Raw genomic sequence first — 25,125 nt, forward strand, 5'->3', positions numbered from 1 at the left:
CTAGGGAAGGCCTCTTACATCATAGCTAAATCTATTCAAAAGCCCATCCTGGGGTTCATGCGACACGCCAGATTTGCGCCATTGGATTGAAAACCCATCCAAGGGCTCACAAGAAGCACCTATTCTTCGCTGTTAGATTATGCTCCTTCCTCCAATGGCTCACATACTCCCACACACCTACCTCATCTTTTGCGCTGCCAAATAAGGGTGTTTACAGACTAGAGCCGCCGATGCCTGCCCATCGTGCATTGAATGCATCTGGGCCGTGGACAGGCAATCTTGCCTGTCCATGATTCGTGGGTGTTGCCCATGGTGCGCAAGTCTGTAAACACCCTAATCCAATCAAAACCACCCACGTGCAACAAAAGACAAATCCTCCAATCGAGCGATGCCACGTGGTGCCCCACCTCCCATCCAGAAATCGGCTCCGGTCCCCGCTGCCGGTCTCCGGAAATAGCCGATTTCCGGCACGTCTCTAGTTGAGCAGATTCCTTACTCCTTGAGAACCAAGTGAGCTCCTCAGGTATTATTGTTCCTGGCCCAAGTCCGGCAGGAACGAAATTCTACCTTGTGTGAGAGCTCCAGTTCTTGCAGCAAATTGAATGCAAATGAGCGTCAGAACGCAGAGTGGGCTTAAGTTGATGCCCTGGGAGAGCTGGCAGCAGTGGAATCATGTTCGTGAGTCTGTCTTTTCTTCCTCCCCCACGAGGATCTCATCGGCTCTTAACAAAGTGAGTCTTCTTCCATTCCATATAGTCCTGCCTAATGTCGCTCTTAATGGTATGTCTTTAATAAAGACTTGCCAATCTCTTCTCGCAGATAGCAGCATGGCGAGCGAGAGGCTCCCTGCCTGTGGCTGTGGAAGTTACTGGGGACCTGATCAGCATTCAAATGAGAGATCCATTTTTCTCGTGAGCTTTTGCTGGCGCTTGTTGCACGTTCAATTGGGTATTGTGATAAGTTTATTTGTATTCCCGTTTTCTGATGGTGACTTATTTGACCACACTGGTGAAGGGGGATTCCATCTTCTCCTGGGAATGCTGTAACGGATGAAATGCTTCGCCTTATGTATGCAATGGCCATAATGAGGTATATTTTTTCTCACTTGAGAGCAAGAACAATTTAAATTGGCATGTTTTTGAAATGGGGTAATATTAGTTCTAAGTTATAATGGTTTTATGAGTTAATTGCACAGCTTATGTGACATACCCATTATGGTTTTGGATGTGGACAGGCTTGTCAATGGAGTAGTAGACCAATCAAAAAAGCAGAATTCAGCATCTGTTGCTTTGCGGGCAGAGGTGGCAGGGTTGCCTCGCATGCTTGTTGATACTCGTCATGGTAGGTAATGCTGCGTTTGAGCTGCTTGTTGATATTTTTGCCATGTTAAAGAGTCCTCATTTAAGTTTTGCGTAGTGCAAGTGTCTAAAGAACAAAAACCTCTTTTGGTATAGTTCAAGTGCCTTAACTTTTTGGGGGGTTGCCCGACAGAGGTTGCACACAAGGAGCTTCCTAGTACTTCGTTCCTTCAGCTTGCAAGCAAGCAGGTAGGAAATCTGTTTCAAGTCTAGCTCTTTTACACACTTGTTCACTGTAGTCGTTTATTTTAACTGGTCAATACTGAAGCATTACATGCAAGCATGCATCTACAACTCCCAATGCCATCCTGGATAAAATCATGCAAATGCTGATAACCAGGTGCTGCAGCTTCCCCGTTTTGATTATTGGCCCTTTTGCTGCTCCGCTTGCAGCTATGTGCTGAAGACTTTCTTGATGTTGCTGCCCTTGGCTTGGTGCTAACAGATGATTGATGCTCTGCTCCACTGAGCATCTCGTAACTATTTCTTGCTGATGTTCACGGCTTGAACCACTCTAGGATCTTCAATACTTCCTAGGTTGCACACTCTTTCTGGACTGTAAGTCCCCTTTGTTGGCTAGTAATAATGGCTTGTTGACTAAAATAAGGGAGTCTTCTAGAAGGTTGGCCAATTCACAGACTGCTGACTGTTCATACCTGGTTGGTCTTAGTAGAACTGACTAGTTGGCTTGTTGCATGCCTATCGGGGTTAATTGATCTTGTCTACCAAATCAGGCTGTCGACCTGATTAAAGTACTCCAACTTGAGTGCATCATTGGGCTTGGCCAAGTTGATCTTTTCTCCCAAAATATTCCTTTGGGTCTTGACTCTTGTTGCTGTAGCCTGTCCTTCTGGCCTTCCCCTCATTGTGTGTGGAAAAAGGCTTAATAAAGGGGGGGCAGCTGCATGTTGACAAAAGTACAATGGGAACTAGTCCCATATACAAAATGTGCTTGGAAGGGGCCTTGGATATAAAGGCCTCATTTGCCCTCTCTCTCATCCCTCCCGGGATTTTTTGGGAGGAGAGAGAGGCTCTTTGCATGCTTGGGACCCCCCGTACCAGGTGCCCATGTGGCACCAACATGGTATTAGAGTAGGATCAGATTTGCGGACTGTGTGTTGCTGTCGCATGTGTGACACGTGGTGACTGCTCTGTTTGTATGCTGCAAAGGTGTCGCGATTTGCAGCGGATTGAAAAAAAGTGTGACTGGACTGTTCAGCGGCTCCCCCTGCTCTGCAGACGATTTTGCGACTGTTTACCTCCTTGGTGGGCATTCAGCTTGTAAGAATTGGGGCTTTTGCTCCTATAGCCTTGCCTTGGCCCTCGTGCATTAGGGACTTCGGTTTCAAGTACTTTGGAGCATTTGTGCACATATTTGGGACAGATTCGTGCAAACATTTAGCTGAGTGTTTGAGCAGCCACTTTTGGTATTCACATTTGTAGAGATTGCTGTCATTTTTTACCTGTAGCTTGCAGTCAGATACTTTGAGCAACCAACTCTTTGGAGTGATAGCCTTGAGGCTTTGAATTTTTGCAAGGAACTTTCTTTTTGGGGTTCTTTGCAATGGCCAACATAGACTTGTTTGGAATGATTTCCACGGAAGACAAGCTTGATGCTACCAAACTATCCCATGCGGTCATACTTGGTGTGTGCCACTTCTTGGTATCCAGGAATTTCTGGATATTATATCTGGATCAGAGACTGTACCTGTCTTTCCGGCACATGCACTCGCCACCATCGCAACCATAACAGGTGGTTCTACTGCTACACCGGAACAGACCCGCTAGGATCAGAGGGATGTCCATGCACATGCCTTGATTTCATTTGCATGCAAGAGATTCATTATCCCTCACATTAGATCTTTAAGGATGCATGGGATACTTTGGCCCGTTTGTCTCAAGTACATAATGAGGCCAGAGTTGCCTTTTTGAGGAAAAAACTCGACGGTGTACACATGCAAGAAGGGGATAGCATAGATGCCTATCGCACCAAAGTCAAGGACTTTCATGAGTAGCATATTAATGTGGGTGAGATTGTACCAAATGCACAAGTAGTTTCCACGATACTTGATGGGTCTTTGACATTTGCTATGACATTGAGGTTAGTGGCCATGGGTAACCCTATTTCCCTACTCCTGCAAGAAGAGTAGAGTCGTCAAAAGTGGGCGGCTGCTATTCATGCAGCTCAGGCCTTTGCCAAGGATCATAGGGGCAAAGGCTAGGAGGTACTTGATCCTAGAAAATAGAAAGAAGCCTGTAGGCTGTAGGTACTACACCAAAACATCAAAGGCAAGCTAGAAAACATCATACAACAAACTGAAAAGGCTGCCAGGCTGCCACAGCCAGGAAACAAAGCTGACATGCATCAAAACGGATGAGGCTCAAGCCTCAAGCTGCATCCTCATCCTGTGCCTCATCCTCATCATCATCAGTAGCAGTGCCATCCTCCTCATAGTGCCTAGAAACGGCGTTTCTGGGCACCACCGTTTCCGAAGCCAGAAACGGTGTTTCGGACATGCCAAATTTTTTAAAATTAATTTTTTTGGTGTTGTGCTTTTGCAGTGCCTCTGGAATTTATCCAAGGAAACGTATATATAGAGCAGCAATGTAAGAGCTTGTAGACACCAATGCTCAGCTATAGAAGCAAAAGTACTAGCACACACACACACACACACACCCACCCACCTCAACCACCGAGTAAGAAGCTAGAACCCCCCAATCGGCGGGTAGGGCAGTTTTGGCTCTCCCTCTCCAGCCTCTCCTCTTGCTTTCCTCTCATCCTACAACCCCCCTCTCTGCCCACTGCCCCTCCTCCTTGCTCTCCTCTCTAGCATATCCTCCTTGCTCTCCTCAGCCCTTGCCCTCTCCTCTCCTCTCGTCCTTGCTCTCCTCTCCAACCTCTCCTTCTTGCTCTCCTCTCCTCCTTGCTCTCCTCAGTCGTTGCCCTCTTCTCCTTGCTCTCCTCAGCCCTTGCCCTCTCCTCTCCTCCTTGTTGTCCTCTCAAGCCTTGTTGTTTGACATATGTATTACATATATAATATATATTTTATTAACCTTAAAAACCAAAACTCCGTTTCCACCGTTTCTTCTGGTGCCCGAAACTCTTTAACACTGTCTACTTCCTGTTTTCGTTTCCCTGTTTCCGAAACTCCTGGGAACTCCTCCTCCTCCTCCTCCTCCTCATCCTCATCATTGTCAATCTCATCTGCCTCGCCATGGGACTCCAAAATACTAAAGCTACTTGAAGCTGCAGCAACTCCATGCTTCCTGTAACAAGAGGGGCTGGAATCTCCTCTTCTCCTTGTGTAGTCTCTTGCAAAGCAAGCAGCCTCTCATCATCCTTCTCCTTGTTGATCATTTCCAAGGACACTTCTATCTTCTCAAATCTCTTTTCTTGGATTTTGGAGATGAGTTGCAAATTAGTATGGATGTTTACTAATTTTTCTGTATTCTTTGGAAGCAGCCTATTCCTTTCGTTGGTATGTATAAGAAAGAACATGCTTCAGTTCCTCTCATAAGGAGAAGCACATGTCCCTTGTGAGAGCACTCGAATAGCCAACTGCTGCAAAGTTGGAGTGTGAGACCCAAATGTCTCCCACCAACTTCCTCTTATCATTCTTCGTAATTGCGCGAGCAAATGTGGCTGACATGGACTTGTAAACATCAAGCTCATCAAATAGGATGCCCTGCCTCTCAACATCATACTTTGTGTACCGCTCTATGACATCCATCCGCCCATCATGCACCTCCTTGTCACCATTTGTATTTTTCTCCCTCCAAATAGGATGGAGAAAGCTGCTGCATGCAAAGGAGAGTGCATCATATCCCACCTATTAACACACAAGGCTCTAACATCAGCCAACTTTGAGGAGTCTATTCCATCCATAGTCTGTATCTTCTTCACCATTTGATCCGCGAGCCCATATAAAAGTCCCATGGTAGCCCCTTCTCTATTAGCCAAATGAAGGATCTTCAAAATAGGTGCACATATCTTCAATATGACTCTTGCTTCCTGCCAGACTGAGGCACTCAATACCATGGAAGACACCTTTTGTGCTTTCACAGTGCATGATACTTTCTTCTGCAATACTCATCACTCACAATCATACGGCGCAATCCATTGTAGACTCTGTCATCCAACAAGTTTGCTAACACGATAAACATGTAAGCAAACATGAGTCTGTGCAGCTTTCAATAATTCCAATTCCTTCTTGCTGAAAGTTCTATATAATGCTAACACGGTGTGCTTTTGAGTAACAAATGTCACAATCATGTTGGCATGGGCTAACACTAGCTTCACCCAAGCAAGCTACCCAATGTTCTCAAACAAGAGGTCAAGGCAATGACATGTGCATCTAGTATAGAAAATATGGGGCCACTCCTCTACCAATTCTCCTGCTTGCACACAATTAGATGCATTGTCCATGCACACCTGCGTTAGACAAGCCATCACACTCTATGCTGCATCCTTCAGCCATACCATGGAGGGGGGTTTGTTAGCACTTAGCCTTCGTATGGAGAGAGGTGTACCCCTTACGAGCGGTGTCACTCCTTATGAGAGGATGTACATTACAATGATGAGGGCAACAGCAAATGTCAATGCTTGTATGCAGTCAAGTTCAGCATCGAGACTCCAACGAGGCACCATGGGTTGACGAGGATTATCCTCACCTCCTTACAGCATATAAGGAGGACTTAGCAAGAGCACCCAATGATGTGGGACTTATGGCAGCCTAACAGGGCTGTCCACATCAGTGTAAAACACATGGCAGCTACACAGGATCTCCACGTGAACAGCAGTAGGCTGCAGCAGACCAGATAGTAGCCAACAGGTGGCGAATCCTCACCTCCTTAAAGCATTTAAGGAAGCCTTTAATCTCCCTAGTTGCAGCTTCAGTAGAAGGAGATGCCATGGGCATGCTTCAGACCATGGCATGGCTGCCTACTTGGTAGTAGGAACACCCAACGGCGGATGTGGGAGATGTGGCAGCAACATAGGGCTGTCCACATCAGCATAAGACACTTGGCAGCCACACGGCTATCCACATCAACAGCAGCAGGCTCCGGCAGACCAGACAGCAGCCAACAGGTAGAAAATCCACATCAGTCACCCGTGTATTAGATTGGAGGTCCACATGGCAGCCCCACAAGGTACAGTAGCAGATCTGAAGCACAGGACACATGGTTGAGTTTCACATCAGCACGGGTCAGGTCCAGGACAGCAGTTGGGTCAACAGGGGCCTGCCCAGATCATTTCCAGCATACTCATATGGGTTTGTACAGACCAGCTTGGCCATTGTTGTTGGCCTCCTTGCAGGGCTGATCCGAGCCTATAAAAGGGGTATGGACCCCTTGTATTCATCATCATCAGCAGCAAGAGCTTTCAGTCTTCTTACCTTCCAGGAGGACCAGCAAAGCAGCCCCATAGCTTAGTTAGGAGAGGATCAATAGTCTGCCCCACCATTACAGGAAGACCTTGGCCTTGATTACAGTTGTGAACATCAGCCTTTTGGCTTTTGCAATATAACTACTCTATGGCTGGTGCGAGTTGCACCCAATGATGCTCTCTTGCACCTTTCACTTGTGTGCATGCAAGCACATGTAATTCAATCTTTTTCGGTACGCTTTGCTGTAGTAAGATAGTCCTACTGGCTAGTGAGAAAGTGCTACTCTAACCCCTTGCAGTGCATACGAAGGAAACCTAGCTATTCTTGATTTCTCTCAGCATGTTCACACAAGAGGATAACTCAGATCTGGAAACAGAGCAGCAAGTAGAGCTCCAAAGATGTCTTGTAGAGGCTTCACCAAATGTGGACAAAAGGGCACAAGAGTGTGCTACAGTATAACAGCCGAGAGAAGGCTGGTACAGAGATGCTAATTGCTGCTGCTGCTCTTATTTCTTGTGTGCCTTGAAGGTGTGAGTTCAATCCTGTGTACCTTGGAAGGCCTGAGTTCAATCCTGTGTACCTTGGAAGTCTTGAGTTAAATGCTAGAAGACTGGCATACTTGCCCATTAGATAGGGCTTGGAGGGGGGGAGTTTGTGACATGTCGCCCCAAACACCACAAACTGTAGGTTGATGACTCTAAAATAGCCATAGACTGAAGCCTATTTACAAAGTGAAACTAGCCCTTGGGGCCCTATAAATGAATACCCCTAAGATGAGGTCACTAGACACAGCTGCAATCATGGGTATGTGCAGCTGAGATAGATAGATAGAGAGAGAGAGAGAGAGAGAGAGAGAGAGAGATGAGAATCTGAAATTTAGACCGGGAAGAAAACTTCAAGACTTGAGATTCAAGTTTCATCAGAGGACATGGGAGAGATAAGAGGGAGTGACCTTGGTCCTCCTTCAATCGATTCCTGAGGTCAGTGGTCACAGAGCTGAAACCTGAGAGTCTCTCCTGAGTTCTGAGTCCTGACTCCTATGTTGATGCTTGAAGGAGCTTGCTGAACTTTGAAGTCCAGGTTTAATCTTGAGCTTGTGGATGTATGTACGGCTAGTTGTATGGCTGGCTGGCTGGCTGTACGGCTGGTTGGAGCCTGGAGGAGGAGCAATCATGAATGGGTACGAGACAGGAGGGTACGAACGACCTTGAAATGCAGGCAAGTATACGCGGCGTATGGGTGAAGTCGCAGTTTTGGTATTTTTTTGGGGGGCATAAATGTTACGCTCAAGTTGAGGTAACATGACCTCGGAAGGGTTAGTCGGCATTTTCCTTTAAAGGATCAATGTTTGTATTATATTTGTTTGGGCTTCATGTAAATGATCAAAAAGGAATAAAGGTCAAGGTCCTTGGTGAGGGTGACATGGCACTAGACTAGGTGGATCTAAGGCTAAGGGACCTAAATGCATTAAATGTGCCTAGGGGCAAATGATTTCAAAGATATCCCAAGAGAGGGGTAAATGATGCATTAAGGAAGGACTCTAAATTGAGGACATGTGGCATACTAGATCCATCTAGGGAGTTTTGGGGCTCGTTGGAATTAAGCAAGCAAAAAAGCTTTCAAAAAAAATGTATCCTTCTGGATTCAGTAGAGAAGCTTGCTATCAACGAGGTTGGCTGGGAGGATAAACTAAATGCCTGTGCCCGTGATTCAATGAAAAGCTAGAAGTAATCAGATTTGGATGTTTCATTTGGTATCAGAGCGCAGAGTATATTGCGAGCGGTCTGGGACTGGCTGGACGTTTGACGCATCGAGGGACCAGCTGTGCAATACTGTGCGTTACGTATTAGGAGCAGCGCACGACCAAAGAGACTGTGTGGTCACAGAATTAGTTGCCGCAGGTGATGGCGCAACTGTGGGTTCACGGACGTCATCGCAGTGCTAGTCACAGCACTAGCTGTCGCAGGAGGGTTGGGTTCACGTAAGCAGGTGACGAATTAGGAGGCAGACGACGATAGAGCTAAAGTTGTCAACGCGAACACTTCTTTTGCTTTTGGTTGCTTTTCTCATTCCTCAGAGAGCTACTGTGTGATAGTGGATCGCGTACAGCCGCAGGTTCATACTTTGGTATCACGCAAAGGATTTCGGGTGGTTACCTTCAGGACTTCGTGATATCGCGGGGAGGGACTAGCTGTCAAGACGGAACTACAGGAGCCTAGGAGTATAGGCTAGTTTTGTAATTAATTTTATTGTGATTCTGTTCGTCAACCTGCAACTATTTTAGGGACAGGGAAACTGATCTAGACATCTGCGTTAAGAGGAGATCCTTTAACGTTTTCGATGCTGGTAACTCAAAGATGAGCGTCTCGTTGGATGTGAAAAAAACGTAGTATCGTGGAATTTGCAAGTCGTGACCGGTTGGCGGAGCTTTGGTTAACACCAAAGGCTGGAGCGTAACAGAGGTTGTGGGTCAGTTACTCTGCAAGGGTCTGATGTTATGACCGTACAGCATGTTCGTGATCACAAGGCAGGTCATAAATGCGTGTTGGAGTGGCTTACAGGGACTAGTTGATCTCTTCATGTAGCAAAGATATAACCAGGGAGCTTTCTATGCCTTCTAAGTTTTGTTGGAGCATATACTTGTTTAATTGCCTCCGTGTTTGAGTTATTTCGGATTGCAGGAGTTTCCCTAGTACAGGGAAAAGTGGTTTTGGTTACAGTGTGATATATGCTTGGTTTGTTGTAAAGTTGGAAGTTGGACTTTCGATTTGTAATTACAGTTTCAAGCGGTGTTTTATTTATTTAAAAAAACAAAAAACAAAAAAAACACACACACACCCCCATTGACCTAAATGGAAGTAGAAGAAGAGGCTTCCAGGATGGATCCCGTAGAGTCGGGAGTCCGGCCGACCCCGCAGGTGTCGCGCCCAGCAAGTCATACACTATTTGGCAGAATTGCAATGTTAGAGGATGCCTTGCAACAGATTTTAGCGCAGCAGTTAAACAAATGTAGGGCAGTCTGAGCTCAGGAAAATGGTACATAGTATGTCTACCAGACCATCTCGTGAGGAGAAAGGTAAACCTCCGATGGAACCGGAGTCCAGTGTTCGTACGGTCGAGCCTAGGAGGGCTAAGGTGCCTAATATTGCCAATTATAGGCCAGAAAAGTATTCTGGTCGGATGTCTGACCGTAGTTCCGATATCATTGAGACTTGGCTACACAAATGGGACGAAGCCTTCGCCATTTGTGAAATCAGGAATGATATGAAGAAAATCCGCGAGGCCATCCATATCTTTAATGAGGCAGCGGATAGGTGGTGGGGATAAAACAACAGAAAGATGGTGTAGCATCCACTACATGGGAGGGGTTTAAAAAGGAATTTAGAAAACACTTCCTACCTCCTGACGAAGCATCCCGAGCTTGGGATCAGTACCGAAACCTTCGTCAGAGAAATTTATCAGTGGCAGAATACACTGATAAATTCAGAGAAAGTGTAATGAAGGTTGATGAACCCCTACCTCAGTCAATCCAAGTAAAGATTTTATCTTTGCATTGAATGATCGAATAAAGATGGAAGTTCAAGCTAAGTATGCGAACACGCTAGATGAAGCAATTTCCATAGCCCTGAACTATGAGGATGCAAAAGGGAATAGACCAAGTGGGTTTGTGCAGATTGGGACTCAATATGTGTACCCGAAGAAAACTGGGTTTAAGAAGAAGTGGATCAGCAAAGGGAGTGCCTCACAGCCTAGTGGTCAAGCCAAGCAGGCGAGAAACCAGTTGAGACTCCTAAATCAAGTACCACCACTGGAATGAAAAGAAAAGTAACACCAATGGCAGCGCAGGCTTGGTCGAAGTCTTCTTTGAACCCAGAGCAAAGGGAAAAAGCGAGAAGAGAAGGCTTGTGTTTTGGTTGCCTTCAGTCTCATCAGTGGAAAGATTGTCCACGAAACAGGGATCGTTGGATGGCTGAGATGATGGTCTCAGAATGCGACGTGGAAATGGAGGGAAGTCCTAGAGCAGAACAGATGCAGATTCAGCTAGCGGGATCTTCTCAAAGGTCAGTACCTTTTTTGTTATGTGTGTCTGTTGCTAAGTTAGTAACTAGTGCACCTGATAATATCCCGTTAAAGCCTGCAACAACGGGGTATACAGCCTTTAATGATACGGAGTTAATCAAGATGAAAGGGCAAGTAGCTAATCATGATGTCATTATGTTGTTTGACTCAGCGTCAACGCACAATGTAATGAACTCCAAGCTTGTAAAGAGGCTGAAACTAAAGACTAGCCCATCTGACTATGCATATACAGTCAGGATCGCAAATAGAAGTTCAACTGAAGTATGGGACCAAAGGGTTACCCAGTTGGAGCTTCGAATTTAGGACTATGCTGAGAAGCTTGATTTTGAAATGACTAAGCTTGCTCATGCAGACATAGCTCTGGGTAAGGCTTGGCATTCTAGGAAGAATCCAGCCATAGGTTGGAAAAAGCACATTTATCAATTCAAGATGAATGATGTGTTGTATGTCTTACGAGGTGAAAAGGATATACCTCAAGGACCGTTGGTTTCCATGATGGAAATTCGAAAAGCTCAAGAAGAGTTTTTGTTTCTTTGTACAGCATCGGTAGAGCCGATTGATGATTCTTCGGCTAGCACTGATGTTGCCCAAAATGGAGAGATGGCCAAGCTGGCTGATCAAATAGCAGAGGAGTTCTCTGATTGTTTTAGGGATGAGCTACCTTATGGGTTACCTCCAGAGCGGAATGTTCAGCATAAGATTGAACTAATCCCGGGGGCAGAACCTGTAAATAGACCTCCCTATAGGTTGAGTTTTATCGAAGAAGCGGAGGTATAAAGACAACTGGAAGAATACCTCAAGTTGGGGCAGATTCAACCAAGTTTCTCACCTTTTGCTTCGCCAGTGATATTAAAGAAGAAGAAAGATGATACTTTTTGCCTCTATATAGATTACAGAGCATTGAATAATATCACTATTAAGCACAGGTATCCGATGGCTCGGATCGATGATTTGCTAGATGCATTACATGGGGCCATAATTTTGAGTAAGATAGATCTTAAGTGTGGCTACCATCAGATCCGTATTAGAGCCGAGGATGTGCATAAAACCGCTTTTAGAAGCAAGTTTGGACATTATGAGTTTTTGGTAATGCCCTTTGGACTTACCAATGCTCTAGCTACATTCGTCATGCTTATGAACGATTTACTACGTTCGTATATCGGAAAGTTTGTAGTACACTTTATTGATGATATTCTGGTATTCAGTAAAAGTATTACTGAGCATCATGAACACTTAAGAATAGTGTTCAGTACTTTGAGAAAAGCCAGTCTTTATGTAAATAAAAAGAAGACTATGCTGTGTATGGTAAGACTTGAGTATTTAGGATTCATAATTACTCTCGAGGGGGTAGAAATGGATCCAAAGAAAGTGGCTGCGATACTGACTTGGCCAATCCCTCAGAGTTTGATCGCTTTGCGATCATTCTTGGGATTTGTCCAATTTTATCGAAGGCATATCAAAGGATATTCCAAAATAGTATCGCCATTGACTGATCTGAGCCCGGATAAAGTATCTTTTATATGGGGACAGAATCAACAGGAAAGTTTTAACACCATAAAACAAGCTGTGGTCACAGGACCGGTGTTAAAAATAGTAGATCCCCAGAAATCGTTTTTCCTTGAAACCGATGCAAGTGGCATTGCGGTAGGAGCAGTTCTCCTCCAAGAGGGAAGGCCGGTAGCCTTTGAAAGCAAGAAGCTTTCTCCCTCTCAACGAAATTAGCCAACTCATGAATTAGAGTTGTATGCTGTTGTCCATGCTTTGAAAACATGGAGACATTATTTGTATGGATCAGAGTTTTATGTGGATGTTGATCATGATACTCTGAAACATTTTTGTAAACAACCTGACTTGAGAGGCCGCCAAGCTAGGTGGGCAGAACTCATGGAGGAGTTTAATTTGACGATTCGGTACCGAAGAGGGAAGGATAATAAAGTCGCTGATGCGTTGTCACGCATTATGCATAATATGAGTTTCACGGTATTAGAGAGTGCTCTAATGACCGAGATTAGAGAAACTCAAAAGGTGGATGAGTTCGTCCAGAGCCTTTGGCCTAAGGCTCATGTATTCAAACCCGGGGAAAAGGATGACCTGGCATCCAGAAAAGGCCAAACTTTTGCAAGATATGCCATAAGGGATGGTATGCTGAAAAGAAATGGCAAGGTAGTAGTACCTAATCAGAATGATCTCAGGCAGAGAGTCATTCAACAATGCCATGATAGCCCATGTGCGGGAGATCCAGGAGTCGAGAAGACATATGATCTCGTGAAGTGAGATTTCTTTTGGCCAAAGATGAAAAAGCATATTCATGAATATGTGACACGTTGTTTTTCGTGTCAGGTAAGTAAGGCAGAGCGGGTGAAGCCACCCGGACTTTTACAGCCCTTGGAGATACCACTAGGTAAGTGGGAGAGCATTTCCATGGACTTTATTGTAGGTCTGCCTACGACACAAGGTGGATATGATTCTATCCTTGTGGTGGTTGACCGTCTTACCAAGATGGCTCACTTCATTCCAACTAGAGAGTCTGTTAGTGCCCCGCAAGTGGCGGATTTGTTTATTAGACATATATTTCGTTTGCATGGATTACCCAAATCCATAGTGTCAGACAGAGATGTCAAATTTACCGGTCATTTTTGGACTGCGGTATTTGAGACACCAAGGAGTGGGAATGAGTAGTGGGGATCATCCAGAAACGGATGGTCAGACGGAAAGAATCAACCAAATTTTAGAGGATATGCTTAGATCATATGTGTCATTGAGGCAACATACATGGGACAAGTGGTTGCCATTGTTAGAGTTTGTCTACAATGATAGAAAACATTTCTCTGCAGAGTTTAGTCCGTTTGAGCTGAACTATGGTTATAGGCCAGCGAATCCAACTATAGTTGGAATACCTCAGAAAGTGCCTAGTGCCGCGAACTTTGTGGTTCAGATGCGGGAGATGCTAGCACTTGCGAGAGCTAACATCCGCCAAGCTATGGATAGAGCTAAGGCGTATGGGGATGAAAACCGATCCGCTAGAGAATTTAAGGAAGGAGAAAAAGTTTTTCTCAGAGTTTCTTCGCACTGTAAGTCTTTGACTGCAGGAGAGTGTGCTAAGTTATCATTTCGATATTGTGGGCCATGGTTAATTCTAAAAAGAATAGGTAAGGTAGCCTATAAATTAGAATTGCCACAGGGTTGTAAGGTGCACCCAGTGTTTCATGTTTCTCGCTTAAAGAAATTTTTGCATACAGGTGACTCACTAATTGAGGGTGTTGTTTTGTTTCAGGAGATAGAGGATAATGCAAGACGCAGATCAACAAGAATCCTGGACCGAGGGACAATGCAAGTGCGCAATCGGAAGATACCCACGGTGTTGATTGCATGGCATGGTCTACCTCTATCAGAAGCTACTTGGGAATCCATATACCAGTTACGGAGAGTGTTCCCAGACTTTATCATCGAGGACGTTGATGTCTGAAGAGGAAAGGAATGTTACGCTCAAGTCGAGGTAACATGACCTCGGAAGGGTTAGTCGGCATTTTCCTTTAAAGGATCAATGTTTGTATTATATTTGTTTGGGCTTCATGTAAATGATCAAAAAGGAATAAAGGTCAAGGTCCTTGGTGAGGGTGACATGTCACTAGACTAGGTGGATCTAAGGCTAAGTGACCTAAATGCATTAAATGTGCCTAGGGGCAAATGATTTCAAAGATATCCCAAGAGAGGGGTAAATGATGTATTAAGGAAGGACCCTAAATTGAGGACATATGGCATACTAGATCCATCCAGGGAGTTTTGGGGCTCGTTGGAATTAAGCAAGCAAAAAAGCTTTTTAAAAAAACGTATCCTTTTGGATTCAGTAGAGAAGCTTGCTATCAACGAGGTTGGCTGGGAGGATAAACTAAATGCCTGTGCCCGTGATTCAATGAAAAGCTAGAAGTAATCAGATTTGGATGTTTCAATAAAACCCACATACGGAACCGTATTTCGTACCCATACGGTACGAACGTACGGGATCCGTACAGTACGGACGACCATACGCGTATGGTTCCAACTATGCTCGAGACCTTTATGCAGACCTTATGAGGGGCTGGATGCTCACTTGCGGGTACTCTGATTCACATCTTGCTGTATGCAGATGATGTGGTGCTTTTATCCTCCTCTGCTGAGGGCCTTTCGAGACATTTAGATGTAGTATAGTCCTTTTGTGAGTTACATGATCTGAAGGTCAACCTTGGTAGAACCAAGGTTGTGATCTAACCTAGGGGTTCTCTTTTTTTGGCCCTATTTTTACGATGACACCAGTTATGCAGATCCGTCTCAGCAGAGGGTATGCTTCTTTAGCCAGATTGGAGAGATAGTGCTTCCAACCACATTTTCAAGATCCCCGGACCAAGGCCCTCTTATTCGATTCCTTGGTCCAACTAGCTAGGATGTATGGAAGTCCTTATTGGGAGCCGGATCTCTCGGATGCAGAGTGAGCTTGGGTGGAGCGTCACCGAGTTCTCATGTTGCCACGTATGTTTCCCAGTGCGCCATCAGTTTCCCACTAGATTATTCAAGCTGAGTATGGATCACCCCCGCTACAGCTTGATATAGCATTCCAGGTCATTACGTATCTATATTGTGTCAGGGGTATGGGGACTGTACCTTAGGACGATGTAGATTGCCATGGCTGGCATTGTCTTTCTATATGGCCTTAGCAACTGAGGGTGGCCAAAGATGCTGGTACGCATGCACAAGCATGTGGTTCGAGGGATTGGGGCTCGACACGGATAGACTTCCCTCCTAGTACAACATTGACGTGCCTTTTCTCCCACTTAAGTATCATGAGGTTAACCAGGTCATATGCGAGAACCTCCTGCAGCTACACACATTCCAGACCGGGTTGGAACCGAATGAACTCTCCGTGAAGCTTAGCTTCTATGAAGATCACTAGCTATGTATTTCTGACGAGGGTTTTATTGATCTTCTTGGATATACTCGGATTCACCTCCCCCATTCATTGAGGATCTCTATTAGGCAGTTTCAGGTTTCTTCACATTGACTTCGCATTGAGAGTGGGCAAGCTGAGGAGTACCTAGGAAGAGGCGCATATGCACTCTGCGTAAGCTACAGGAGATTGAGTCAGAGGAGCATTTCATCTTTAAGTGTCCAGTGTATTATATGAGATCCGAGGCAGCTTTTACTGCCTCTTCACAGAGACAGCTTCGGGCTACTCTCCGGCTTTCTCTCAGAGATGTTTGGCCACTTTCATCTCTGAGGCAGTTAGACATTGAGAGTGCTTACTCAGATCATAGAGACAAGGATGAGGCGCACTGGCATACTCTTCTCAGAGCATGATCACATAGTTTTTCCAGCCAGACCGCACAAGTTATCACCACCCGGGCCTACGACACGGGTGAGACCTTGAGCCAACGACTCGACAGACCTGATAGAGGATGGACATGCATATTACACTTGGAGACATTCCTTCCATGTTCAGGGTTAGATTACGACCGACTCGGCCTTGGTCCGACGCAGAGCCTCTGCCAGGAGACCACCCCGAGTGGCGCCAATGTGTAGTTGATAGCACTCAATCTCTGACTTTATGCTACCACTGTCCCACTAGGCGCTGGGTCCTTCATGATATTGCGTTGGATTTTGCTTTGTACTTTGATCACATATGATGATAGTGGTGGTGGGGAGGTTCATATTGATATGGACATTATGTTATGACTCTGTATCGAAGTTCCTATGACTATGTAGTGTGTAGTTGGGTGTTGATGCTCGTTTAGTAGTTCCACCCTTCAGCTTGTTTGTATTTGATTTCTCACAGTCTCATAGACCCATTGGTCTTTCGAAGACTTTAATAAACTCTCTCTCTCTCTCTCTCTCTCCCTCCCGTCTATACCTCCTCCTCCCTTCGGCCGTACAGCCTGTGAGCTCGTAGCTCACACTCTCAGCCCGTCAGCTCGTTGCCTTAGCCCGTCGCCTCAACTAGTAGTCGCCTCAGTCAGTATCCGCCAGCCGCGAGCCCCCCTAGTCTCGTCATCAACAACAATCCCCCCCCTCCCTAGTTTCTTCAAAAACAGCAAAGTAGCCCTAACCGCGAGTTGGGCTAAACCCCCAACTCAACCTGGGGGTTCAATAGATAGCCAATTATGGATTGACCTCCCCTCTCCTCCAAGTCCCCCTCAACTCCGTCAACCTCCATTAGGACTCGGTACCCTATAGTTGCAGCCATGGCACCCTCTCCATGTGCACGCAATTATCAACAAGAAGGCTCAAAACGACCCGTCCTTGGGCAACAAGATCAGATTTTTTATCTGCAGTAGGTAGTGAGAGAGCTACCATTGGAACTGGTAGAAGTAAAGGCTTGAGTTCACATTCTGGAAGGGCTTGGTAAGCAGGCAATAATTGATGAGGCTGTAAAATCTCGTAAGGATTCCCCCCTACCCCGCAGCTAGTCTCTACAGTCAAAGATCGTGTTCACATTGAAGTACAAACTGCTAAGAAGGAAGTGATTGTGGAAGAGGATACCAAAGCAAGTAAGTCTGATATTTAAGCAGAGATTAAAGAACACAAAGCTAGATGTGATAATGCGCTGAAGATTAGAATAGGGGGACTCCCCAAAAGATTATTACAAAGAGGACACACATAGTGAAAATTTGACAAAAATCAAAGCAAGCTTGCCCAACATTGAATGGACGGATGATGATGAGCAGGATGATGATGACTCCAGGCCAGCTTCTATTACGCATTATAAAGGTCATGCAATCCTTACACTGAAGTGAAAAGATATACGGATCAAGCTTCTTCGATTAATCTTACAAGCTGAAGGGTACCAAAGTATGGATAGCTGAGGAGCTTACACAAGCTCAACTCAAGAATAAGACAACTGAATTAGCTAAAGTCAGGGCTGCTAGAAAGGATGGAAAATGGATAGTTTACTGTGAAGGCATAGGCCTAAACATAGATTTAAATCAAAACCAAAACTCTTCCTCTCCTTGTCCTACCCCTTCTCCTTCATCCTCTCTCCCTTCCGGTCTTCTATCCCTCTTGCTTCCCTTCATCCTCTCTCCCTTCCGGTCTTCTATCCCCCTTGTCTAATCTGCTCCTATTCCCTTTTCTACATTGTTATCAGAGCTCCACTATCTGGCACCTTTGCTTCCATCTCCTTTCACCGCATTCTTCGAAGACGATCCTAGCATAGCAAACCCTGTGCCAAGACCATCACGAGGCAGACAATTGGCATCAACCAACATCTTCGCTAGACCTATAGGAAACAGGAATGGCCTCAGTCTCCTTCCAAACACTGTGAACAGAGAGACCCACAGGGAGGGTCCAGCGCTGTACCAATCTCCTGCATGAGCATGGGTAGCAGTCCTGTTTGTCGAGCATGACCTTGCTACCTACTTGTCCGTCGCTGCTCGACATCTCTACCCACATGAACGCTACCCACAACTACTGCACTTCTCGAAGCAGATGATGAACCATACCAGGACCTTTGAGTTGCTCACGCCAGACAATGCTTGATCAGTGAGCGACCAATGGGTGAGCTGAACTGCTCGACATCTCTTGCTCCGACAACCCCAAGCGTTGCTTGCACACGTTTATGCAGCCCGTATTCTGCGTTTGGGTATCCGCCAAATGAAAGGTGACTCGACTTGCATGTTTCTGCTATAGCTCCATAGCTCATACAAGCTGTGAGCAGAGCTCGTGAGCAATGTGCTGTTGGAGACACCGTGAGCAGCAGGAGGGCATCCACCTTGCATGGCGAAGAAACAATTTGAGACCTTCACCCGTTCGCGCTGGTCGCCCATTCGCGTTGGTCGCTTATTGCTGATTTCCAACCTGATGCCGATGCTCGTGCGTCGCCACTCTCTTGCAAACCTTAGATGTAGGTCTTGATTAATCATTAGGTTAGTATTAAATGGGGGTTAGGTGTAGGTTTGGTTAAGTTAGTGAGTCAATTTAACTTGGGTTAAATTAGGTAGCAAAGGTTTGCTAGGCTAGGTGGGTTACACTCACTAGGGTAAGGTTAAATCTTAGATCAGATTAGGTTTGACTAACTAAGTATCCTAACTGTCTTAGCTATCCTAGGTTAGGAGTCTTGATTGTCTTAGGTGACATAGAACCCCCTCACCCCCTTCCCCCAAAAGTAATACAAAAAGGAAGAACTCTTTTTATGGCCTCTCATAGCCTCGTTTGGGCTCCATTTCGAAGCCTCTTCATCGAGCTTTCTCTCGAGCTTCTACATTGACTTTCTTGTGTGTTGCACACAGCATCAGATGCTATTACAGCAGCATTTACTTTGTCTATCTCGTTGAGCTACTTCCTTTCTTGTACTACAGTCGTATTTGCTTGTGGGGCAGTCTTCTCTACTAGGTTGGGACTTTTGTACACGAACCTGGCTACATTCGAGTTCCCCTATCCCGTGACAGTCACCATGGCACCCAAGCGTGCCACTCGTGTTGATGGATCACGAGATGATAACGATGACATTGCTCAGTATGAGCATTGCCTACCACAGTGGGTGCACCCATTGGTGGTACAGAAGTTCCTACCACTTAGCCCCTTTCTCCTACATCTCGAGATGCACAGGCACAATTCCTTGAAGCATTATCCTCCAAGCTCCATGATACATTTCTACAGTTGGGGCAGCAGAGTGGTGAGCAGATCTCTTAGCGGATTGGCCAGCAGCTCTGCGCATTTTTTATATAAGGGTAAAGCCTATGCCCTAGAATGGCGATAAGTCGGACAGCCAAGAACATCATTTGCAGGTTTTGCAAGAGGAAAGGACATATTGAAGCCCATTGCTTCAAGAAGAAAGCACAAGAACAAGAGATGCATCATGCCAATCTTCTGGCTGAAGACAAAGCTGAACCTGAAGAGCCCCCCGGAGGAGATACATGCAGCTACAGCAGAGGTTCATGGCCTCTCTCTTGACGACGAGGATCCATTTGACTAGGATTGGGCTTTCTAGGCCCCTATGCTCTGTGTGTTTGTGTTGAGTCACATAAAGGTTCTTAGCCTTGAGTTGTCCCTCTAAATTGAACGTCTTTGGAGTCAATAAGAGGTCCTCTGCCTTGGGTTGTCCCCCAAAAATGATTGTATTGTGTTTTACTTTGGTTGATGGTATTGACCACCCAGCTCAGAGTAAGGGGGAATGACGAGTGATGGTTTGCCCTTGCATGTCGCAAGCTGATTGAGAAGTCACTATCACACGGGAGGTGTTGGATAGTTGGACTTGCTCTTTGCAGTATTGCGGTGGAGGGGGGATCGGTCTACTCTTTGCATGTTGGGTCTCACACTCTTTGCTCTGAAGGGGGGTGTTGGAGATATCATAGACAAAGATTGTGGTGATGTGATGTGTTGGTGTGTACTACTAGGTGATCTAGTGTGTGAGTGAGTAGCCTATACGCTTGTACTTCACTTGTCTTGATATACTTGATGAATGGATGAAAGCCTTCTTCATGTCTTCACTCTCTCTCTCTCTCTCTCTCTCTCTCTCTCTCTTTGTCTCTCTGTTAGGACATTCTATTTTCCAGAATTTCTTTTGGGTATTGTTGGGAATCATGAACTCTGCTTTAATTATTAGGCTATATTTGTTTTTCACCTAGAGAGTTCATCTTGCTTGCTTTTTCCCACGATGCAGGCTCTTGAGTGGTTAGAAGTGCAGTATTGGGGGGCCCAAAAGAAGGTTTTGGATGATGCTCACAAACATTTAAAAGACAAATTATGCGCCCATGCCTCACTTGTTGAAGAATTGCAAAGAAGTCAATCAATACCTCTGCCAGGTTGGAATGGAGCTGGTCTTAAATATTTATTAATGCAATCTCTGATTTTCTCTTTAAGAAAGGACTTTGCCAATTGTGGGTTATTTATATGAAACTCTAGTTGCAATTGGGGACTCCTGGCATCTTTTGTCCAAAAGGATTGGGCCTCGAGCTAATGTTAATGTTGTAATAGTGTTTGCTTCAGATGTGAAGACAGAAAAGGATTCTGAGAAAGAGCTTGTGAAATTAGTGTCCTCTGCTATTCCAGATGTTGTAGATATACTTGTAGAAGATGGTATCCTCGAAAAATGTATTACAGAAAAGGGTATCTGGAGATACGTGGTCAGCAAACTATGTTTACGGGTGCCTCTTTTGCGGAAAGAGGTTGTGGCTTGGTGTATTAAGGGAAAAAATGAAAATGTTTCACGTCTTGAATTCCTTCAAATCTTGATAGGGCAGGCTCATGAGAAGAGGACGATACAACATGCGGTGATGCTGGGCAAGTTGAGCAGTTCAACATTGACTTTGTTAGGTGAACGCAACAACAAAGATGAAGCAGATAGAATAGTGTCTGGTACAGCAAGACATGAGCAATTGGTTGGCTATAACAGTGAAGATAAGATGATAGAACTCGAGTTTCAGAGAAATGAATCTGCATTGTCTGACGCCAGGAAACGGTTGCAGGAAGTTTGCAAGAAAAATGCTACTGTTTTATCAAATGGTGAACTGAACCCTGAAGCTCTAAGTGAGACTCCTGAGTTGAGGAATGCTCAACTGGAAAAGTCCTTTACGAAAACTGATGCCGATGATATAAATCTATCCTTGAAAGGGGCATGGAGCATTGTTGAAAATTGGAGGCCTTGTGCAATTGGTATGATTCCGTCCACCTTGCATTCTTCAGGAGTGCTACCCTTCTTTCAAAGCACAGTTAAAGATGTTGCAAGGCAGGATGATGCTTGTGAACTGGATTTAATAAATGAAGTTCAGGATGAGGCTCCAGTGCAGGAAGATGCAGCGACTTTAGTTAACACAGAAGTCAAAATGATGGAGATTGACCCTGAACCTGTAAGACTGAAAAGGAATTCAGTTGAAAATCAGGTTGATGAGATTCCAGTTAAAAAAATGAAGGCAGAAGCCTCTAAAAAGCATGATAAAACTGAGTCACAAATTTTCATTCCAAGGGCAAAAGATGATACTGCTGGAGGAGGACAACAGAGTAGGTCACAGCTACGAGGTGTTCTGTTGGTGGATGGGTTGTATCAGATATGCGGTTCTGAACAGCTTGCTGCTATCCAGTCTGCAATTGAAGTTTTCAGATAAATCTTCTTTGTCCTCCTACTTCATTTTTGAAAAGAATGCAGAAAAACAAAATGAAGTATTCTTGCTTGGGAACTATGTGGTGTTTTTTCTCTTCTCTTGGTGTAAAAATGAGAGGGCAGCATAAGGTAGATCATATGTGCCACACACAGAGTTAGGGAGGAACTTTAACTCTAGGTATAGAATTAAAAAGTATAGACATCTGTATATAAGCATGTTGAGCAGAGCCTTTGGCTCCATGATTCTCCAAAGCCCTCAAATCGTGTCTTCATCACAGGCAGGCCACCACCTAGTGACGGACCTCATCATCTTGCACCTTTGTGTTATCTGCATGAAGGCCCTTTCTTTTTGAGATAATATATGTAGGGTATCTGAGGTGCATACAATAGGCCTCAGCACTTGGACCTATTTTACAGTACTTCTTTTTTGGAGTTCATAGTGTGTACACGAAGCGACTTTGTAGTGTTCTTCAAGCAAGCTTTTAATAGAGAAGCCTACTGGCTTGAACAGATGGATCCAAACCGATCTGCTCCAGTGTCCCATCTAATGTCCAATTAAGAAATCTTGCCTCTGAGGGTTTGATCTAGGACATGGCTTTCCCTGCTAAGATTTAGTCGCTTTGGCTTTTGCCCACTAGATTGATTCCTTCAAGGCTCCATCCCCTCTGAGACCATCAAATCCTCTTCCATGAAAACGTCTTGGTGTTGTATATAAGGCTTGTTCATTATTTAAAAAGGAATCAAACAAGCATTTTTTACTTACAATCAAAGCTTTTTCTTCAAGCCGTTCTCTGAACCATGGAACGCGCTTATACCAATCTTTCAAGACGAGATTTAAGGTGTGCGTGCAACATGCTGATGCATACAAATGGTTATACAAATTTCTGCCAGCCTTTTTACAACTCTTTGCATTGTACATGACAACTTGCACAACCTTATCAGGGCCTATTTGTGTTACAACCCTTGACAATACATTGTTTTTGACTTCCTTGTGAGTGAGGCATCAGAGAGAAGTGTGGAAGGCCCTCGGAAGGCCTCCCCGTGCAGTGATACAATCATCACATTCAGTAAGGCATGCTGTTTTACGTTTGTCCATCCATCTGACACAATTGTGCGTCTAGTGATATGCAACTGCTAAAAAATATGTGGCCTTTTTCTTCTGCATATGGTTTGTATCAATGTTGTACGCAGTGCATGGTATGAAGGGGGCTGAAGCCCGATCCATAGTTTGCAATGCAGTTCCATGCATCTTTCATGGCTTCATTATCCACCATACTCAATGGGATATATGGAACACAAAATTGCTCTCCCCAGCATGTATTGTGCATTCTCCAAATCTTGAGTCCGGATGCTCTTGAAGATCATGGGCTGCCTCAAATTGGGAGTCCCAATTGCTGACCTTGATTCACGAGTCAGTGGACAAGCATCATTCAAGGTAGAAGACCTAGGGAAACTTGCATCCCTAGAAGGTGTTGCAACAAGGGCGTCTACACGACCTATACTTCCATCACCCTTCGTGCTTGTAGACTTTGCTCCGTGTATGAAACTCGCACCAAAACCTTCCCAATGTGATGTCCTTTGTATTTTTCCAGATGCTTGTCGCTTCTCTGTCAATTGACGAGTAGTCGTTGTAGTTCTTGGACCTGCACAACATGTAGCAAGTGACCCCTTATGCGAGGTGCTCCCTCAAATTTCTTTACTCCACAAAACTTGCATTTCCAATCAACAAAGTCATGTAGATTAATAGCAAAATCCCATTCTGGACCATGTGACTTGCGCTTTTCACCCTATGGACATGGAATGCCTCTTTGAGAGGATTGTGTGGTTCGCATGAATGCTCTTCCCGAACTTTCGCTAGGAATCTCATTGTGTGAATCCAATGTCAGGGTACTATCCACTTTTGGATTCTCAATCTCATTTGCGTCTCCATGCCTAGCAACATTCTCGCTCATATCAACATCTTGCCTAGTCACAACTCTTCGTCTTGACTGTTGTCCAACTCGTGATCTGTTTCTACTTCCATCATTGCCATCTCGTCTCCCCCTTGTCGCCATGGTATTTTTGGCAGACGGTCGCACACTAGAGGATAATCAAATGCTCACAAATCTATTTCAACTCTAAACGCAAGATTCCCCAATGATAATCGCATTCATTGGCACTCAATGTTCGTGGTCCATATGTTCCCCAAAACGCGAGGAGTAGGAGTATAGACTATCCCCACGAGCAAAACAAACACTCGCATTCATGAACACTCATGTTCATGGAAAACAATGTTTCCAAAATGCAAGTAATCGAAGTACAAACCACACCCATGAGTACAATGAATGCTTTGGCTAGACGATGTTGATCGTGGTTCACTTTTGTGCCAAAATACCAACAAGTTTCTCGGGGCATGGACCACAAACTCGTTGAATGAAGAACCTCTTGCATCGAAAGACGTGATATAGTCGCCAAATAGGTGAGAAACCCCACATTTGGTGAGACACACAATACCGCTGGTAGCTAATCTACTACTGACAGTAGTGTTGGAAACTTCAGTCGGTATTGTGCCCTAAACCGCTCGTCATTAGGATACTACCAACGGTTCTTTCATTATAATCGGTGGTACTCTAATCTGGTCTAGTCGGTGGCGTAAATCTGTAACCAACGTGATCATGCTAAATTCACGCTATCTGTGGATGGAAATGACGTAACATGATTACTCATTAACGCAAACATGAAAATGCAAACGTAATCCCTGTTTGTGGAATTTTTGACATTTTGCCTGATCTACTAACCCTATGAAATCTATCAAGACATGTACATAGAGGGGAGAAGGAGAAAGAAACACGAAAAAAGATGAATTTTGGTAAGTTTTAATAATTTTGTGTTTTCTTTGGTAGTTGGTTTCTGGATAGAACTTTGCGAATGACTTCACTATAGCGTTCCGTCATGCTCCTTGCTCTTTAGCCACCACAACTAGCTTAGCAATATTCTAATATACCTACAACAATACTCTAACTCTAATATACCTACAACAACACTCTAACTCTACTCTTTCACTCAAAAACACACATACCAACCACTTTTTTCGGCTCCATAGGCCCTGCAACTCCACTAGCAGCTCACCTATTAAGCAGATATGGGTAGATTACGAGAGAAGAAGAGGGTAGACAAAGCTTAACTTTAGTCCTTGGCAATGGCGCAAAAATGTTAAGCTCTCCTCTCGGGGTCTCAATTGTTGTTCGGAGACTTC

General features: G+C 44.8%; 1 protein-coding gene across 2 annotated transcripts; it reads left to right on the plus strand.

Annotated features, from left to right (window-relative positions):
- Positions 1 to 470: 470 nt before the first annotated feature.
- On the plus strand, positions 471 to 22,190 carry LOC147885072 (las1-like family protein). 2 transcript variants are annotated; one of them, XM_087397662.1, is made up of 7 exons: positions 471 to 731; positions 820 to 911; positions 1,015 to 1,089; positions 1,235 to 1,341; positions 1,492 to 1,547; positions 20,454 to 20,595; positions 20,768 to 22,190. In XM_087397662.1, the coding sequence occupies exons 1-7, from the start codon at positions 603 to 605 to the stop codon at positions 21,892 to 21,894; spliced, it is 1,728 nt and encodes a 575-aa protein (XP_087253788.1). In that variant the 5' UTR covers positions 471 to 602; the 3' UTR covers positions 21,895 to 22,190. The 2 variants fall into 2 exon arrangements, with proteins under 2 accessions (XP_087253788.1, XP_087253789.1); XM_087397663.1 differs by having other exon boundaries at positions 20,780 to 22,190.
- Positions 22,191 to 25,125: the final 2,935 nt, after the last annotated feature.

Source organism: Dipteris shenzhenensis, chromosome 26, assembly GCF_047967505.1.
Source record: "Dipteris shenzhenensis isolate YYH24624 ecotype China chromosome 26, Dip_SZ_1.0, whole genome shotgun sequence".
NCBI classification, from domain to species: domain Eukaryota; kingdom Viridiplantae; phylum Streptophyta; class Polypodiopsida; order Gleicheniales; family Dipteridaceae; genus Dipteris; species Dipteris shenzhenensis.